The 21,130-nt window shown below is 31.4% G+C and overlaps 1 protein-coding gene across 1 annotated transcript; it reads right to left on the reverse strand.

Annotated features, from left to right (window-relative positions):
* Positions 1 to 3,567: 3,567 nt before the first annotated feature.
* Positions 3,568 to 20,501, reverse strand: LOC132732993 (uncharacterized). Its single transcript, XM_060719551.1, has 5 exons — positions 20,328 to 20,501; positions 6,920 to 7,047; positions 6,077 to 6,156; positions 4,588 to 4,821; positions 3,568 to 3,759 (listed from the first exon to the last, which is right to left on the reverse strand). The coding sequence occupies exons 1-5, from the start codon at positions 20,499 to 20,501 to the stop codon at positions 3,731 to 3,733; spliced, it is 645 nt and encodes a 214-aa protein (XP_060575534.1). The 3' UTR covers positions 3,568 to 3,730.
* Between the last annotated feature and the right edge of the window lie 629 nt (positions 20,502 to 21,130).

Raw genomic sequence — 21,130 nt, forward strand, 5'->3', positions numbered from 1 at the left:
TAATTAGCGGGGGCGCGGGGCGAAGTTGAATAAATTAAAGTTCGCCCCGCGGGGCCGCGGAGCGAGATTTAAGAAATAAAACGGCGGGATCTCGGGCCAAAAACACGCAAATTAGCGGGGTCGCGGGGCGAAGTTTAATAAATAAAACTTCGCCGCGCGCCCTCGCTAATTGGCGTGTTTTCGGCCCGCGATCCCGCCAAGGGAAACGTCGTGATTAACATGTAAACTGGCGGGGGCGCGCAGAGTAAACACGTTAATAAGCGAGGGCGCGGGGCGAATTTTAATAAATAAAACTTCGCCCCACGGGAGCGCGGAGCGAGATTTAAAAATAAAACGGCGGGGTCGCGGGACGAAAATACGATAATTAGCGGGGGCGCGGGGCGAAGTTTAATAAATAAAAATTCGCCCCGCGGGGCCGCGGAGCGAGATTTAAGAAATAAAACGGCGGGATCGCGGGCCGAAAACACGCTAATTAGCGTAAATAAAACTTCGCCGCGCGCCCTCGCTAATTGGCGTGTTTTCGGCCCGCGATCCCGCCAAACGAAAAGACAATAATTAACATGTTAAAATGGCGGAGCCTGATTTTTGACCCAATGACCTCGAAATTATAAGATGTCTACTGATCAGGTGCAATGATCTTTCTGGGTTATATAAACCATGGCTAATCCCTTCTAAATTATTCATCAGACAAGGATTTTACCTTAAAGGCTATCTACTGGAGTCTGTCCATTGGCAATGTCCCTACTTATTTCTTCCCCTGTTATCGTATAAACAAAGTTAACAGGCCGTAGTACGTACAAACTGACCAATTCGATCACAAAATTGTCCCAACAAAGGGCTATAGTCAAAATTAATGTCTGATGGGCGTTGGAAGGGGACTTTCTAATATGATCCTAAAGACAATTTCAAAGTGAATATCTTGATTAATGTTGCATGTAAAATTAAGTTGTTAAGTTAAAAAAAAATATTATATACATAGTGTATTCTGATTGGTTAATTATCTCGTGGCCACGACTTAGCTTTCTCGTTTCCACGACTTAGTTACTCGTGGCCACGACATAGTATCTCGTGGCCACGACTTAGCTATCTCGTGACCACGGTTAGTAACTCGTGGCCACGACATAGTATCTCGTGGCCACAACATAGCTATATCGTGGCCACGACATAGTAGCTCGTTGCCACGACATAGTATCTCGTGATCACGAGATAAATAAAAATACACACATGTCACCTTTGTGCTACCGTAGTAACTTTGTGAGGTTTTTTCTCTTTTTTTTTGAAATGCGAAATCTAGAACGTTTCAAAACTTATATGCCTGTAAACATTTAAAGTCCGCTGATGTTGACTGAATAAAGGCATAGAATGGCAATCATGCAAGTGAATTATGTTTGGTGAATAACTTAACACCTAAAAGTTGTTTTAAACGGAAACTACACCGGTGCGTGTTCTTGTTTCCTTCTTGTCGCTGACGGTAATTACCGAAAATGAGCGAATAAATACGTTTATTTAGTACGATGAGTGGGCGGAAAAATGGACGGAGCTTATTTGATCTCCTTTTGAAAAACGTGTAAAGCTGGATTATGCTGATCCGAATCATGATGGTTTGACAATGTAAAGCTAAGAATGTAACTTCTGTTTTGTCGGCGTATACACGAACAATGAGTATTCCGCATGTTATGATGAACACTTGGTATTGCTACTATCAGAAAAAACAGTAAATGTTTTGTTGTAAAACTAATTGTATTTTGTTGAAATACATTTTTACCATTTTAAATCGGCAAACTCAATCCAAGAATGCAACATTGGAGTTTTCGTACAAAGAAATACAATTGTATTTTGTCCGTTAACAAACTGATCAACAAGACTGGATTTTTGGCAACGAATAGCCTCCATATTTATAATCTGAAATATTTATAATTCTGAATACCGATAACATTGCATACCTTAAAAACGTTTCGTAATGTATAATTGTTTATAACCTATCAAAATCATGGTAAATTTTGAAAAACATAATCCATTACGTAAGATGTGAAATATAATGATAAGTATATCAATTGTCTTATTAACCGGTATAGAATGAATTGATGGTTGTGTTTGAGAAATATTAGATTATATACGGTTTGTTTGATAATAGCCAATGCAAATGCAGGCATCCGTTTCTTTTGTCCGGAACAAACTCAACACACATATCCCCAATTTCATTCATTTACTATTGTTTTTAAAACTATTGAACATGACGCGGTTTTCACAAATAGTATTTAAAGTAGCCGTTGTAAGTTTAAGGAACTCCACTGAGGTCCAAAAGCCTAAAAACCTAAAAAATTGATTTTCTTATAAAGACCAGGCGGGGCACTTAAAACGGAAAGATTTGGAACTAATGATACAGAAATATATCCAGATATAAACTGGAAATCATATTTGTTTGTGTTATTGACAGTAAAATTCACGATACCATCATTTATGAAGAAGAAAATACCTTTTTGTATAATTTTCTATTTTTCGATTGTTAATACAGATACCATTTTACTATTTATATAATAATATGTAGAAGATATCACGGACAAGAAAGTGTATTATTAGACAGAATAAGAAGTGGTTCATCATGGCGAGGCGGAATTAAGGTGAGACCAAACAGAGGGATTAAGATTTATTTACAAAAATACGAATGATATCAAAATTATTCTTACACTTAAGAAACCAGATGCAACTGTATAAAATGATAAAATAACTATAAGTTGTTTTGCTTTTGCAGAATGTACACCTTCTGCATCATCTACCTACTGGATTTCCCTGTTTTCAATTAAGAAAAGTATTTATTATTTAAAGAAATTGAAACATCAAAAAGAACAATCAATTAGCTACTATCATTATTGACCTTGGTCAGTCTGCAAAGCTAGTTACTGTCACTTTCAGTTCAAGTAGGTTAAAGCAGAAGAAAATAGAAAAACTACCGTCTTTAAGTTACTTCAGTTTAAAAATCTTGCTTCAAAAACATTATATAGTTGAAAGAAATCGAAATGACACTTTAGAATTGTCATACATTAAAATTTGTGCTCTGAAAACATACAGTTTGCTTTTCCGCCAACAGGAAACACCTTCCTTTATTATTTTACGGTATTCCTTCTTTGGGTTATTTCTAGTATCACAACACATGTGAACGCACAGAATCCGAGATCGTATCAAACATATAGGAAAACAAATGAACTACTTTAGTTTTGGTATTAATAGTAATTTGTGGCACTACAAATAATGATTTATTAATTATATCATAAAATATGATAACCAATACATCGATCGCAATTTTAGTTTGAAATATGATTAGAGCCCACTCATTACTAAATGTGTTTTTTAAGTGTTCTGTTCGCTAATGGAGATTGTCCATAGCAGCCACAGATTAGCTCGAATTGTTATGAAAGAGTCTGTCCAAAGGTGGTTATTATAATGATTTCAATTTTTGCTCTTCGCCGTATAACTTGCTTTATAGTAATGAGTTTGTCAGTATACTTTATGTTTATGTCTATGCAGAAAATACAAAATATAAATTGATATGTTTAATGTTCACAAACATGATATATTTAATCACTTGATAATTATACAAATTCTGAGCTGTACTAATCTATAAAGAAATAAAATGTTGTTGTAAGCAATCATTCGTCGTCATTCTTGGTTACATGTTCTTGGTTTACCTTTTTTGTCGCACGTCCGTGAACATTGTGAACATTTGTTCTTTCTATCCCTGCTTCCTTTCGTTTGGACAAGCTGTAAAAAATTAAAAGAAAATCGATTAATCATAATAATGAACAAAAGAACTGGAAGACACATTTAGATAAATGTTTCAATTGCAATGCATGTAGAACTCTGAAGTCCATTAAAATGACAAATGTTTATTTTTACAAGTAAATCCCATTCAGAGTGCATGGTCCAGCATAAGACATAATTATGTAGATAAGGCATGCAAGTATGTAGAGGATTTGAATTATTTTATAGAATTAAATTAATAGGATAACCGAAATGTTGACAAACGGTATTTGTCACCGAGATAAAGGCAAAACAATATCTCAGTAATAAAATCATGTCTATTTTTGTCTTGTAGTCGATGAATTATTAACATTTAAAGGCACGTTATGCCCCAGAAATGATTATAATTTTATTTCCCAAAATCCTTTTATTTTTGGTGTCCTGCTATTGTTTCCAATATGTTACTCATTGGCCAGGTACCTTTGCGTCTGTTACTTTTGTTAATTAGTATAGTTATAGTAATTTGGTATTTTGTATGGAAGTCAAAAAACTACTTTGTTTACAATTTGCTATATTTATTACAACAGATTTCACATTATCTGCTTCATTCGTTTGGTTTTAAGTATCTAACATGCTATAAAACCATTATGTAAACATTTCAAACTCGTGTTTGCCCTTTCTAGATATAGGGAAACATATTAATTACTGAGACATAATGTGCTTTTAAAGTATCATGTTCACAAAGACTATAAGTACTTTTTTTAAATGTATAGTCATGTAACTATTAGACAACATCAAATAAGTAAACGAACAAAGAAAAAACACTCTGTCATTGTAAACTAGACTTACGTCTCGCATGACTTATTCTTGTTAGCTCGTTGAGTGATATACCAAATATGTTTTGAAGCGCAGATTCTATCCTTCCAACAATAACCTGGGTCAACTGCATTTGTCGTGTTTTTATATATAGCCACGGATCATCACATCTTTGTTCCATTGTCGACCATTTTGTGCATCCCCAGTCAATAGAAAACCCTTGATAGTCCGTTGCTACTATAACCATTTTTCCAGAAAAGTTGTCCCCTAAAATATAGTGTTTTTAATTAAATTTCTCTCACAAATGAATTGTGAACTTGTTCGCTTATAGTTTTATATAATATTTAAATATTCACACAATTCTATATAAACATATACGAGTACATTATCATTTCTATGGATTTGATGAATTGGCTATTTTGATCACTGCACTAGATACCGCAACAATAATCATCATATATACGATTCACATACGTTACGCTGTCGTTAATCCGTTGTCGTAAATAACACAATTATGCATAAAAATATATATTTTGTGTTTAGGAAACTGCAACATACGGAGAAGGTATTTTACAATGCTTACCGCTCGGTCAGCAAGAATTGTGTTCTCACGACACAGATTATGTCATTGGATTACATTAATTAATAATGCAATTCATTCTTTAACTGTATCATTGATTGGTGACCTTTCTGTTTAAAATTTGTCAGAGATAAATCGTATACATATACATGTTCAGTGCGTTAACTGCATTGCAGGTATTAGTTAATAGCACTCCAGAGCATGCCCATTGATTGGCTCATTTTGTCTAGGGTTTACTTATTGTAACGACAGAGAAAGGGATAGCGATAGAAATATCGTATTCAGGTGCTCCATAATTGTTTTTTTTTCTCTGGGGTTTCATATTGTGACAACAGGGAATGTGGTTTTTTTTTGCTATTAATAAAAAAGAAAGAAAAATCATCAAAACACTCGGCCTCTCGTACAAATCAGATAGCCTCGTGTTTCGATGCTCTTTCGATGTACCTTTTAAAATGTCTAATATTTTAAAGATATGCATGAATATGGATCTTTGCATTTGTGATAATTTGTTATTTTATAGATTAAATAGATATACTTTTTCTGCTTCAATACTAAAGTGTATAAAGGATATCAAAATCTGGAACAAGGTATTATTTTTCAGTATAGCCCTGACCAACTTTAAATTTAACCTTTAACCTTCAGGCGGCAAAACATTAAAAGTGATACAGTGGGAATATCTGGCTATGCATGCTCCACATTATTTTGGTGTGCTGCATTGCAAAGGTATAGGGTCATATTTCTAAATGAATGACAAAGCCACATCCGAAACAAGAATGTGAAACGGTTGGTGAACAGTGCGAGTTTCAGATGTGTACATTCGGAGGGCATGGGAATAACTAAAAAATAAGTAGGAACACTTTAATGTATTATCTAACATGGAGTTAATTTTGATAATAAGAATGCATATTTATAGTAAGAATGAAGAATTAAGAATCGTTTTACCCATGATATCTTTAACGGACAACTTTCCAGGGCCTGTCACAGTGAAAATCGTTGTCATCTTGTTACATAGATTACGATTTCTGTAATAAAGGTAACATATTTATATGCCTCATTAGTTATTAAAAAATGTTTTTTCTTCTCAATAAACATATACAAAGAATAGTCAAAGAAGTATGCTCTTTTATTATATACCTTGATTCAGGTACTACTGAACAAAATCTATATATTGCACTCATGCTAAATATCTTGCTTCGCATAACACTGTAATAATAATAATTTATACTACAATTACCAAAAAATGACGTATAGAAGTGGCCGAATGGCCGAGAAGTTAACGCGTCGGACATGTTAACTAGTAATCTAAGTATCTCTAGCGGTAGCTTTAAACCCCGCCAGGGGCAAGTCATTGTTATCTAGAGCAAAAACCTTTATATTGCTTAATGCTGATTGTTTCAGGAAGTTGTTACGATATGCATATAGCTTTCTACACGTGTAATCGAACTAAACTGATTATACTTTATTTATTCATTTCTTGTTCTAAGTTTATGATAACAGAAACACGTTCAAAAAAACACATCTGTTCATAGTTCATCTGCCCAAATATTTGATAAGTTTGCTTATTTAATGGGTAGATCATTAATAATTGTGTTTATCAAGGCATTTTGTCTTTTGTTCATCATGATATCATATAAAATGACTATTTTCTAAACTTATTTACGCGACTTAATTAACAACGGCATTTCAAAAATGACACATTTTACGTCATAAACTCCATTGCCATTTAGATACATCTAACTTTCACAGTATACTGATATAATAATTAATTGAAATTTATCAACTTACCTCATAGATTCATGAGCCAAAAATACATTGCCATCAGGTACAAACAATTGGGTGTAATCCGAGAAGTCCTCTGAAATAGCCCAACTACATGGTGCCTTATGAAATTGATGAAACCATGGACCAAGCCACTAAAAAGTTAATGACAGCATATTTTATCTTTCAATCGCAACAGAACTGTCAATCTATTATTTAATCATCATGAAATGCACATATACATGTACATTGTATATTAAGGAAATATATATCAATTCTGAGTGCATTGTTGTAGAATAATGCACGGTTTGAGTTCAAATGCGTAGTAATATAATCACGAAGGCCGATAGGCCTGAGTGATTAATTACAAAGCATTTGAACGAAAAACGTACATTATTAATACAATAATGCACGAAGAATTAATATCTATTTCCATTCTAACACGTCAAGAAAAAATATAATTATTATTATAAAGTTGGACTTTATGTTTGGTGGTTAAATTTGTTTTCGCCTCAGAGTTTCCAATAAAAACGTTCTTTAAAGGCTGTTCCAGTGGGTTGAAAAATTGGAAAAAAATTGTCGTTAAATCTACCGTGTGTAGAAACATTAGAGAATAACGAATTTCGAAAACGTTGATAAAACTTTGTTTTTTTAATTTTATTTCACTCTATTATTTTTCAAGCGAAATACAAATTATTAAAAGTGAAATAAATGTATAACTTAACTCGTTTGCGACACTAAAATAGCGTACTTGATTTGATTGTTTTGCACGTGCTGTTTGACGCTACATTGTGACGTCACGTGAACAATTCTTTAATTCAGTCGTTAACGCTGTACAGGCGTTTGAAGTGTTGTTTACGTGACGTCACAATGTAGCGCCAAACAGCACGTGCAAAACAATCAAATCAAGTACGCTATATTAATGTCGCAAACGAGTTAAGTTTTACATCAATTTCACATTTAATAATTTGTATTTCGCTTTAAAAATTGTAGAGTGAAATAAAATAAACAAACAAAGTTCTATCAACCGTTTTCAAAATTCGTTATCCTCAAAATGTTTCTACACACGGTAGATATAACGACAGTTTTTTTAACCCACTGGAACAGCCTTTAAAGAACGTTTCTATTGTAAACTCTGAGGCGAAAACAAATTTAACCACCAAACATAAAGTCCAACTTTATAATAATAATTATATTTTGTCTTGACGTGTTAGAATGGAAATAGATATTAATTCTTCGTGCATTATTGTATAATAATGCACGTTTTTCGTTCAAATAGTTTGTAATTAATCACTCAGGCCTATCGGCCTTCGTGGTTATATTACTACGCATTTGAACTCAAACCGTGCATTATTCTACAACAATGCACTCAGAATTGATATCTATTTCCTAAATAATTTCTAATTTTACGGGTACATGTATGTATCTCGATAGTTTGCAATCAATTTATATTCAATTACAAGTTCTTTTCCCAATTTGTCTGTTATAAGTTATAAAATCGTATTAATTTTCATACAGCCAAAATGAGCCAAATAGTAAAGAACCAACCTATATAAAAATAACAAATATATAGTCATTAAATTCATAAAGATTTTCAAAATAAGAAGATCAAAATGCATTTTACGTACGTGGAAGAATACAGAAAATTTGCTGGCGTTTCAGCAACGTCTCCTCTTGTAATGCTAGCTCAAACTACGCAGTGATTTTATATAGAAGGTCATCATTTCGAATTTATGCAATTTTAATTGCTTCTTTATTATTCAACATGATCTGTTAATCAAGTCCATCATTTTCATAATTTCTTTGCAAGTTAAGATAATGTATTTGTTCCCGTTATTGCACAATGCTAGTTTATACGTCTAGGTCACATCTCTACTTTATCATAAAACAACAACACCGTTGTGCATTTCGAGAATTGATTATTGAGAGAAACAGCATGACATAAGCAAATTATATGCATGGTGAAACATAAACATGTATAACATAATTTATTATATATAAACAAATATTTGTAAGTGCTGCATTATTTAAAAGTCGTTCCCTTCATTGTATAAAAACACAACAAACCAGCAGGGGCGTAGGAGGACCCATGCTCTGTCCGGTCATTAAGCCGCTTTCAGTTTAGATGACGTCTGCTCTGTGTAGCCATGCATTACAACATGCATAGAAAAATTTACGAACATCAACAAATAATGCTTTAAGAACCATATTCACGATGCTATTACAAAGTCATCAATATTTCGAAATTCTAAATGTGATTTTGAACAGATAATGGCTGTTCTCTGTTATATACTCGATAGAAACTGAATATGAGTCACGCCCTGTGACAATATATACTCCGACGCAGTCGAGCAAAAAAAAAAACCTGACCGATACTCTTGTATTACCACGGTAAGAACAAGACAACAATTATCCGCTATAACGCGGATAATTTGAAATAATTTCGTAATGTTCGAGTATACATACAGTTCAAAAGGTAATGTATACTGTACAATTGTCAATTTATTATATCAATCAAATAGCAAATATTGGCTACTCAAATATCATAACGATGTAATTTAACATGCTTAAATATAATTTTAAAAAATAGCGATATTTGGTTTCAAAAATATTGATAAAAGGGAGGGCAATACACTTTATGACCTCTCATTGCATGATATATATTATATATTAGATCTGTTTTTATAAATTATTGACTTTGTAATAGACCTCATTTTATAATATGCTTATATCATGACATTGTTGTCATTTAAATTCCGACTGTATAATAACTGTTTACAGATTGGCATACTGTATTAATAAAATTTATCTGATCTTATCTTATCTGATCTCATTTTATCTTAAATGGAACTAACTTACAAAAAAAAAATAAAGATAATCGACATTGTAAAAAGAATCATTATAATGGTAATGATTTTGAAAAAATATCTAAAAGCCTTATCCACTTAATTTCAATACATTATACCACGGCTGAGTATTAGATGTTTTTTCAATCACATGCTTATGAGTTTATTAAGAAACTTTTTAACGTTTATTTATTTCAATTTTTTTATGACACAATTTGCATACTAATTTGAAACAAGCGATATATTAGTTTAGTATACAAAATATATCCTTAACACACTTTTATTTGAATTTAAAAAAGAAATAGGACACCCTTCTTTCTAAAATAAACACTTAAAATAAAACAGTCTGCAAAAAAATACAAATAGATATGCTCAGAATCAAATTGGTATTTTAATGTGATTTTTAGTCCAGGTTTGAGTGAAAAGCTCTGTTACGCTTTTACTTTTGGGTCATTTTGCTCAATAAAAATTATGATTTCGTGAAAACCAGAATGAAGCTATCCAAATATTTTCATACCATTTATTAGTTACGACCTATATCAAATGGTACAGTAATCTCGGAAAAAAATCCAATCAAGACATGTTGTGCATGTCAGCTTATTCTTTCATGCCATTTGATCGGATTTCATAATTCATAAATGATGCAAAACTATTATGATGTTTGAACTGTACTATTTCTGAACCTCATTAAAGGTATTCATATCCAACAGGTAATCATAAATACAAAGCATGTATAGGTTAATTTTTTCAAACTATTGAAACTAGTGATGAAAACGTTATATATTGAAAATATTCATTTGAAAATCATCAACTCACATTGCATTACCAGTCTAAAAATAGAATATACATCATTAACATTTCGTATTTGGGGAAGCCCCCCCCCCCCCAAATAATGTTGTTGTGTCTTTTGGCCCAACCCTTTTGTATATTTTCATTAATCTAATGTATTTATGTAAAATTGTGAAAAAAATATGTATGTATATACATGTATATACAATAAAATATAAAATATGTTTAAACCTTAAACATTTTGTCACCTTAGTGGAATAAATGAATAATTGTTATTGCACTAAGGTGACGATTTGTGAATCATACAGACTAAAATCACCTAAAACCTGGTATAATTATAATTTTGCTCGTGGTTGGTTCGGGTTAGTAATTGACATTCTTCAGTCGAAATAATAGTCAAGGAACGGAATACTAATATGTTATATAATTTATGTTTATTATATTATAGGATGCCACCTAATTGACCGTAATACTATTCATCATTTGATTTTATATGTCACTTTAGTTTAATGTTCATCCATAATTACATACATGGCGTGGTGTGTACTTTAAAATATAAAATAAACCACTGAAAGGCCTACACATACTTGGCCAAAGATTCATCATAATGATTTTACAAAGTTAACGCTTATATGAATACTAATGAAATACTATGAAATTGTTCTATTTTTGTTTGGTTTGAAAGGCAAATATAAAGTTCACGCTAGAAAAAAGATCGATTTATTAATATAAAGATAGTGTTTGTACTTTTGAATAAGTGCAAAAAGGGTAACAATGATTTATGAACATAAAAGGAGGACTTATTTGACATTCATTGAATATAGATAGATAATTGTGCAGTTAAAATACAGACAAATAATATTGAAGTTGGCCCAACTCGTTAATATTTAAATGTTGCAGGTTTGGATTGATTGTGTCTGGTTATTGACAGTGTTTAGTGCACGCCCTCTACCACCGGCTAGTCATGTTTAATATATGCTCTCTTCTCATCTAAAGAACACGAAAGCTCTCGCCTAATTTACAGTGTTTCGAAAGAAAATGTCAAGGCAATATTATACAATATTGACAAAGTGACAGATCTTCATAAACTATTATAAGATGCTTATCTTCGCATTGTATTAATTACAGTTAGTATCAACATCGTGGTTCTTTGTATATTCGATTGCCTCAGGCGACTTTTACATACCGTAAGTAAACAGAGTAAACTTGAATGATTAAATAAAACACAAATATAGTAGTTACATGTATATAAAATAATGTATTTCATTTACCGCGAATATAGACACCGAATTAGCAATTCTGTATTCCTGAATGTCGTTAATGGTTGTTCATTTTTATTTAAGTGATAATTCAGTTTCTAGCCTGTTTGTTTTCATTTGCTTGCAGTATTTGGTTTTACTTCTTGTTTGATTATTTTTCTAAGATGGCGTTAACATTACATCTAACAAAAATATAATTGGCGTTGGTAAATACTAAATAATATTGTTGTAATGTACAGGCGAATAACTTTGACAGTAAAAACTAGCTGCCGAAAACGCTGATAAAACAGTTCTCATGATGGCTTATTGCAAGTCTCGACAACGACAGAAATGTTGGCACAACCATCACGGAATGTGCAAATGACCTTGGTAATGTAGCAGTGATATCCTTTCCAAGACTCCAAGACGAATATTCTGCTGCGGTAGGTACCTGTTTGCGACTGATTTATATAAAACAATGACATGGGACTATTATTCATGTGACTTGATGAAGAATAGATTAAAACAAGAAAACATCACCAACGGTGAAATTCATTTCGGGTTTTCAACCTTTACTTTGCCGAAAACCCAAAATAAGGACTTATAACAAAATCCAATTCAAGTGTGGTGTGTTCGATTATATCTACGTTTTTGTGTATTCGTACTGAGAAATGTGTGAAATTAGGTACAAGTAACTCAACCTGTCGCTAATTTGCATACAATATTTCTAACCGCAACCTGTGCTGATGTCAAAATCAATCATAATGTCAAACGGATACATTGTACGAAAATAAATTACATTAAACTCAAACTTCAGTTGTATATACACAATTTCTGATTCGATTGTGTAGGAATCTATTTGCTTTTTGTCAGTTTATAGCTTCCAACACAATCAAACTAAAATAAATTTGTAGACACTAAAAGCATTTCTGAGGCATAATATGCCTTACTAGGAACATATTATATTTTGTAGTATTTTTCTTAATCATCTTCTTGTATACGTTTATCTTTTATTCGACTGTTTGTATGAATTGAATAGTTTTCTTTCATAGTCCTTTTTGAGTGGTGTCTATATGTTTTGTGATATTTTTGTATATTTAGATATAATCCTTTTTACGCTCGGACTGATGATGGTTTTGACTAATCTTGGCTAAATGTGTTCCAATCATGTACTCATTCACTATGGTACATGTACGGGAACCTTGTTCGCACAAGATATGTAGAAATATAAAACGAACTATGAATTATTATAATTAATAAATAATTTGCATTTTTGCATTGTATTTCTATTGTTTTAAACATATGAAATGCCGTACACTAAAGATTTATTAAGCAAATAGAGAAAAACATACTTTTTCTCATAAAATGTTGTTATTTTATAGACCTTTAAATATGTTAAACATTGCTTTTAACATATCTCACTAAACTTATATAAGATTTATACTACAATAATTTGACTATACATTTTGGAGATATATAGATGACTTTTGTGATGTATATATAACAATTTAGCTTTAAAAACATGTTATAATTATTATATACTTTAAAAAGGCTTTTTTGTTTCTATTACTTATGTTCAAATTATTGATATACATTATGTACATTGAAATCGGAATGTTATTACAGTGTAATAGCATCTATCAAAATAGGAAATATTTGACATTATTATCAATGTTGATTTTTTTTATTCTACTACAGGCAGTGTCAACTTATCTCAAACTGTGGCAGGACGGACACTGATTTGTTCCTGGTGGTTATTTTCAATAGTTATTGTGGGAACATATTGTGGGAACCTTATCGCTTTCCTTACAGTGGCAAAAGATAAACCACCGTTTGAAACTCTTGATGAAATGGCCGACCTAAAGGGAACATATCAGTGGGGCTTACAAGGAGGTACAAACCGAGAATTTGTTTTTGAGGTAAAAGCTTGGTGTAAGGCGGTAAATGTTATCAAGGTTCCGATGACAAAGAACCAAAGGCGACTGCCTGTAAATTAAGAATTGTTAGGTTCGAGTCATATTATGACCATGAATTCGTTTCTTGTATTGTCAAAGCTTCTGTTAGTTCAAGAATGTGAACACTAATTTAAATGTGATTCAAACTAAACATTCTTCTTAAAACACACGATAAAAAATTACCTATAATTTCAAAACAAAAGACACATTAAAAATATAGTGCAGATGTTGTACAGTAAAAAAGTAATATTATGATTTTAATCTTTTATCTCTACAGTTACGTCGTGTGAGTCAAGAGTGAAAATTAGTTTACTGACATTAAATGCAATTTTCATAGTTTTTTGTTGTCGGCGTTAATTTGTTAGATTTAATATTATGTCATAATGTCATTTTATGATAAGACCTCCAAAAGACCAGAATTTAGAAGAGTGGGGGATGCAATAGCTGAATTCAGTAAGAAAGATCCGGCAGTATTAGCAACTGATTTTGATGTTCAACTTGGAAAAGTTAAAAAAGGATGATATGGTTGGATAGGTAAGTAGGGTAACACTGATCACCATCAAAACATGCATTATTTTTTTTATTCTTAGAAGATGTAATAGTACATTTCAATTGTAAGGAAGTGTCCCACTGTTATTTACGTTTAAACGTGAATAAAATGAAGTTATATTACAAGTTTGAAACACAATGAATGTAAATGATAATAATAATAAAAATAATAATAATAATGATAATAATGATAATAATAATAATATTGTTAATAATAATAATAATAATAATAATTATTATTATTATTATTATTATTATTATTATTATTATTATTATTATTATAAAGAGTTATTTTTATGAATAATTGGTCAAGGCTCATATGCCGCTTTTCATGGAATGGCACGGAAGTGTCACATTGAAAGTTCAATGATAACCGCCGTATGGACACATCTGCGGATGTTTCTAAAGTCAAAATTTTACCACTTCATGTCAAAATGTTGGATTTCTGCTTAAGTCGGTGCTAGGGGCACATTTTCAATTTTGTCGTTTTGGGCTGTTTAGGGATTATTATTTTCTTTTTTTCTTATTTGATACAAGTGTGTACTTACAAAGTATGCAATGTTTTTTCACGATTAAGGTGACGCTGTTGTAATGGAGCTTGAGATGGCTAAAGATTGTGATCTTATGATGATCAAAGACAAGTTTTTGCCTCTTAGATACGCGTTTGGATTCACTAATAATTCACCACACGAACAAACAGTAAGTGTGTTATATATTTGTATGTATATATTGATCAATACTTCTTAATTTTGTGATTTATTTAATATCTAAAGGAAATAATAAAACTTTTTTTTCATTTTATCACACTGTGGGCAAACCTAACAAAAAATGAAAAGGATATTAAGCAAAATGCTGCGTTAATACCAAGATGATAATTGTTACCAAATATTGTTTTTTGTTGTGTTTTTGTTGTTGAAGTAATCATTGGAAAATGTTGTCGTGGTCGATGGCAAATACAAGCAGAGCAGCAGAACATTTAGGAAAGCAAGAAATGAGAAGGCTTTAACTATAGTTTAAATCGATATATCGGTCATCTTATATATAATATAATAAATCAATTATAATTTGTAGTGGCACAAATTACTATATATACATCAAAACCAAAGCAGTTAATTTGTTTCCCTCTATGTTTGATACGATCTCGGATTCTGTGCGTTCACATGTGGTGTTATTGTCCTATGACATCACGTGATACTAGAAATAACCCGGATGAAAGAATTTTGTGGTATCATAAATTAAGTAAGGTGTTGGCGGAAAAACATACTGATTGTTGTCAGAGCACACATATCATGAACATTTTAAAGTGTCATTTCGGTTTCTTTCAACTATAACTATATATTATATTATATATAAGATGACCGATATATCGATTTAAACTATAGTTAAAGCCTTCTCATTTCTTGCTTTCCTAAATGTTCTGCTCGCTTGCCACAAATTAGCTCGAATTGTTATACTTTTCAAAAGTGGTTATAATAATAAATTCAATTACCCTTCGTTACCGCATAACTTGCTTTCAAGTAATAAGTTTTTTCAGTATACTTTATTGTTTATTTCTATGCAGACAATACAAGATATAAATTAATATGTTTAATGTATGCAAAAATGATATATGTAATCACTGAATATACAAATTCTGAGCTGTAGTAATCTTTAAAGGAAAAACATGTTGTTGTAAGTAAACATTCGTCGTCAATTCACTGGTAGCATATTTTTGTATTTCCTTTTTTGTCGCACGTCCGTGAACATTTGTTTTTTCTATCCCTGCTTTATTTCTTTTGGACAAGCTGTGCAAAATCAAAAGAAAAACGATTAATTATAATAATGAAATAAGTAATTGACCGACACATTTAGATAAATGTTGCAATTGCAGTACATGTAGAAATTTAAAGTATTTTAAAATGATAAATGTTTATTTACAAGTAATGCCCATTTAGAGTACATGGTCCATGATAAGACATAATATGTAGATAAGGCATACAAGTATGCAGAGGATTTGAATTGTTTTATAGAATTGAATTAATAGGATAACCGAAATGTTGACAAACGGTATTTGTCACCGAGATAAAGGCAAAGCAATATCTCAATTATTATAAACCAAAATACTTTATCAGTTATAGAATCTAGAAACATTTAAAGGCACGTTATGCCCCAGAAATGCTTATAATTTTATTTCTCAAAATCCTTTCTTTTTTTTTTTTGGTGTCCAACTATTGTTTCCAAAATGTTACTCATTGGCCAGGAACATTTGCGTCTGTTACTTTTGTTAATTAGTATAGTTATAGTAATTTGGTATTTTGTATGGAAGTCAAAATACTACTTTGTTTACATTTTGCTATATTTATTACAACTGATGTCACATTATCTGCTTCATTCGTTTGGTTTTAAGTATCTAACATGCTATAAAACCATTATTTAAACATTTAAAAACAAGTGTTTCCTTTTTCTAAAGATGGGAAAATAATTATTCATTACTGAGGCATAACCTGCCTTTAATCAGACTATAAGTACCTTTTGTGTAGTCATATAAAAATAAAAAAACACTCTGTCATTGTAAACTAGACTTACGTCTCGCATGACTTATTCTTGTTAGCTCGTTGAGTGATATACCAAATATGTTTTGAAGCGCAGATTCTAGCCTTCTAACAATATCCTGAGACAACTGCCTTTGTCGTGTTTTTATATACAGCCAAGGATCAGTACATCTTTGTTTAATTGCCGACCATTTTGTGCATCCCGATAAAATTGAAAATCCTTGATAGTCCGTTCCTACTACAACAACTTTTCCAGACCAGTTGTCCCCTAAAATATAGTGTTTTAAATCTTTAGAACTTGTTCTCTATAGTTTTATATAACATATAAATAATCACACAATTCTATATAAACATATACATTATCATTTCTGTGGATTTGATGCATTGGCTATTTTGGTCACTGCACTAGATACCACTCCGATAAATGCAAGTATTTTTGTATTTATATATTAAGTAAAAACTAGAAATGTGTCATCATGCCACGGATGCCTCTGCATGCAGCCAAAATTGCAGATGTTATAATATTTAGTTCAAAATTTGTTTGCACAAATTATTTTGTTCATTTCCAGTTCACAGTCCTTAAAACTTTTCAATGTTAACAAAAAACCTTTTTCATACAATGTTCAAAGCACTGAAATTATTCAGTCTTAACCTTTTGAAAATAGCATATTTCATATTTGTAGCCAAAATAATGGCTACATACATTTCCACAAAAGTATGAAAGTTCAAAATTTTTCCAACATTCAAGAAAGCTAAGTTTGTCCAAAATCATTGAACCACGACCAAATTCAAACTTAAACTGCTTATTCCTAAGATGTATCTATATTATTTTCAAAGTGAAAGGGACATAACTCTGCCAAAAAATCATCGAACCATGACCAAATTCGAACTTGACCTGCCCATTCCTTTGACATATCCATATGTCAAATTTTGAGTTGACAATATGTAACACTGTTGGTAAATAATGAACAGAAACTGTAAATTTCATATTATTTCAAAGTGAAAAGGCATTACTCTGCCAAAATCATTGAACCATGACCAAATTCGAACTTGCCTGGGCATTCCAAAAAAATATCCATATGTCTAATTTGAGTTGAATGTGTTGTACTGTTGGGGAGATAATAAACAGAAACTGAAAAAATTTTCATATTATTTTTAAAGTGAAAGGGGCATAACTCTGCCAAAAATCATTGAACCACGACCAAATTTGAACTTGACCTGTATTTCTGATGACATATCCATATGTCAAATTTGAGTTGAATGTGTGCAACCGTTACTAAGATAATGAACGGAAACTGATGATGACAGAATGACAGAATGATGGAAGGACGGAAGGACGGAATGACGGAAGGACGGAACAGGGTAACACTATATGCCCCGGCCATTACATGGCGGGGGCATAACAATTTAATTACTAGACGTACAATAATCACTAAATATACGATTAACATACGTACGTTACGCTCTCGCAAATCCGTTGTCGTAAATAACACAATTATGCACAAAACGTATATATTTTGTGTTTAAGGAAACTGCAACATACGAAGAAGGTATTTTACAATGCTTACCGCTCGGTCAGCAAGAATTGTGTTCTCACGACACAGATTATTTCATTGGATTACATTTAGAATAGAATGCAATTTATTTTTTAACTGTATCATAGATGGGTGACCTTTCTGTTTAAAATGTGTCAGAGATAAATCGTTTATATATACATGCACAGTGCGTTAACTGGAGTGCAGGTTTTAGTTAATCACACTCCAGAGCATACCCATCGATTGGCTCATTTTGTCTAGGGTTTACTTATTGTAACGACAGAGAAAGGGATAGCGATAGAAATATTATATTCAGGTGCTCCATAATTGTTTTTTTTCTAGGGTTTCATATTGTGACAACAGGGAATGTGTTTTTATTTTTGCTATTAATAAAAAAGAAAGAAAAAACATCAAAACACTCGGCCTCTCGTACAAATCAGATAGCTTCGTGTTTCGATACATCTCCTTTTAAAATGTCTAATATTGTTAAGATATGCATGAATATGTATCTTTGCATTTCTGATAATTTGTCATTTTATAGATTAAATAGGTATGCTATCTCTGCTTCAATAATCCAGTGTATAAAGGATATCAAAATCTGGAACAAGGTATTATTTTTCGGTACAGCCCTGACCAACTTTTACCTTTAACCTTCAGGCAAAACATTAAAAGTGATACAGCGGGATTATCTGACTATGCATGCTCCACATTTTTTGGTGTGGTGCATTGCAAAGGTATAGGGACATATTTCTAAATGAATGACAAAGCCACATCCAAAACAAGAATGTGAAACGGTTGGCGAATAGTGCGAATTTCAGATGTGTACATTCATTCGGGGGGCATGGGAATAACGTAACATTAAGTAGGAACACTTCAATGTATTATCTAACATTCAGTTAATTTTGATAATAAGAATGCATATTTATAGTAAGAATAAAGAAGTAAGAATCCTTTTACCAATGATATCTTTGCCGGAAAACTTTCCAGGGCCTGTCACAGTGAAAATCGATGTCATCTTGTTACATACATTACGATTTCTGTAATAAAGTTAACATATATAAATGCCTCGTTAGTCCTTAAAAGGGTGTTGTTTTTTTCAATAAACATATAGAAAAGAATCATTATAGATAGTATGCTCTATGTATTTCATACCTTGATTCGGGTACTACTGAACAAAATCTATATATTGCACTCTTGATAAATATTTTGCTTTGCATAACACTGTAATAATAATTTATACTACAATTACCAAAAAAGACGTATAGAAGTGAACGAATGGCCGAGTAGTAAACGTGTCGGGCTTGTTAACTAGCAATCTAAGTATCTCTAGCGGTAACTTTAAACCCCGCCAGGGGCAAGTCATTGTTATATACAGCAAAAACCTTTATATTGCTGATTTGTTTCAGGAACGGACTCGAAGTTGTTACGATATGCATATAGCTTTATTCACGTGTAATCGAACTAAACTGAATACACTTTATTTATTTATTTGCCTGTTCTTAGTACATGTAGTATATGATAACAGAAAAACGTTCAAGGAAACACATTATTTCATATGCCCAAATATTTGATAAGTTTGCTTATTTCATGGGTAGATCATTAATATTTGTCTTTTGTTCATCATGTGATATCATATCAAATTTCAAAAATACATTGCCATCAGGTACAAACAATTCAGTGTAATCAGAGAAATCATCTGCAATAGCCCAACTACATGGTACCTTATGAAATTGATAAAACCATGGACTAAGCCACTGAAAAGTTAATAACAGTATATGTTATGTTTCAATCGCAAAAGAACTGTCAATACTTGAAAATAAAGGTTAGCCAATTTCTTGGATGCATTTGTGATCTTATTTATTAATACTTATTGTCTCAAACCCTTCACGAAGCGACACAACTTAGTGTCGCCATATAATAAATAAAAAATGAATAAATGAATAAAATATAAATAAAAAATAAATAAATAATAAAAAAGAGAAAATAACCAACCGCATTTAAATTGAATCCAGGCATCGGCGGAGGTTGAACGCTAAGTCTTTCTTTGACAGTTCTTCGAGCGATTCCTGTCATAAAGGTAGGTACATTCTGTCTGAATGTCTGTATTTCGCCCGTCGCTAAAACTATGGCTGTCAAAACCAGTACAGCTATTGTTAGTCCCGTCATTATCCTGTGTGATCTGTTTCATTTTGAAATAATAATAATAATAATAATAATAATAATAATAATAATAATTATAATAATAATAAAAATAAAATTCAATAATAATAATAATAATAATAATAATAATAATAATAAAAATAATAATAATAATAAATTTAATTATAATAATAATAATGATGATACTAGAAGTAATATATAAATAAATAAATAGATAAATAGATAGATAGATAAATAAATAAATAAATAAATAAATAAATAAATAAATGCATTAATTAATTAGTAAATAAATCACTGTAACAATTTTTGCATGATGTTAACTTAAATATAACTAAATATCTTATACGCACATCGAGCATTTAGATAGCTTGAATCTAGTTTTTTTATGAAGCGGTCTCGAAAGTGTTTGATACAAGTTGCAAGAACTTGTTTCGCAATCGAGCTTAAATAAATATGTTTAAACCAAACCAAACCATAGCTTGAGTGATCAAAACTTGCCAATGTGAAACATTTTGTTAAGCGAATTTTCTTTAAATATGTAATTTTAAGCAAATTGGAAATTTAAACTTGTAAATGAATATAAATTGATTGTAAACTATCGAGATACATAGATTACATGTACCCATGAAATTAGA

Source organism: Ruditapes philippinarum, unplaced genomic scaffold (assembly GCF_026571515.1).
Source record: "Ruditapes philippinarum isolate M1 unplaced genomic scaffold, ASM2657151v2 ctg6742_1_1_1_1, whole genome shotgun sequence".
NCBI lineage: Eukaryota > Metazoa > Mollusca > Bivalvia > Venerida > Veneridae > Ruditapes > Ruditapes philippinarum.

What these genes read in the sequence shown, in the direction of transcription:
- LOC132732993 (XM_060719551.1), bottom strand. Translation starts at nt 20,501, where the DNA reads ATGACGGGACTAACAATAGCTGTACTGGTTTTGACAGCCATAGTTTTA. An exon ending in CTGGATTCAATTTAAATGCG is followed by an intron (nt 7,048 to 20,327) that starts GTTGGTTATTTT and finishes TTAACTTTTTAG; the next exon opens with TGGCTTGGTCCATGGTTTCA. An exon ending in TTGGCTCATGAATCTATGAG is followed by an intron (nt 6,157 to 6,919) that starts GTAAGTTGATAA and finishes CCTTTATTACAG; the next exon opens with AAATCGTAATCTATGTAACA.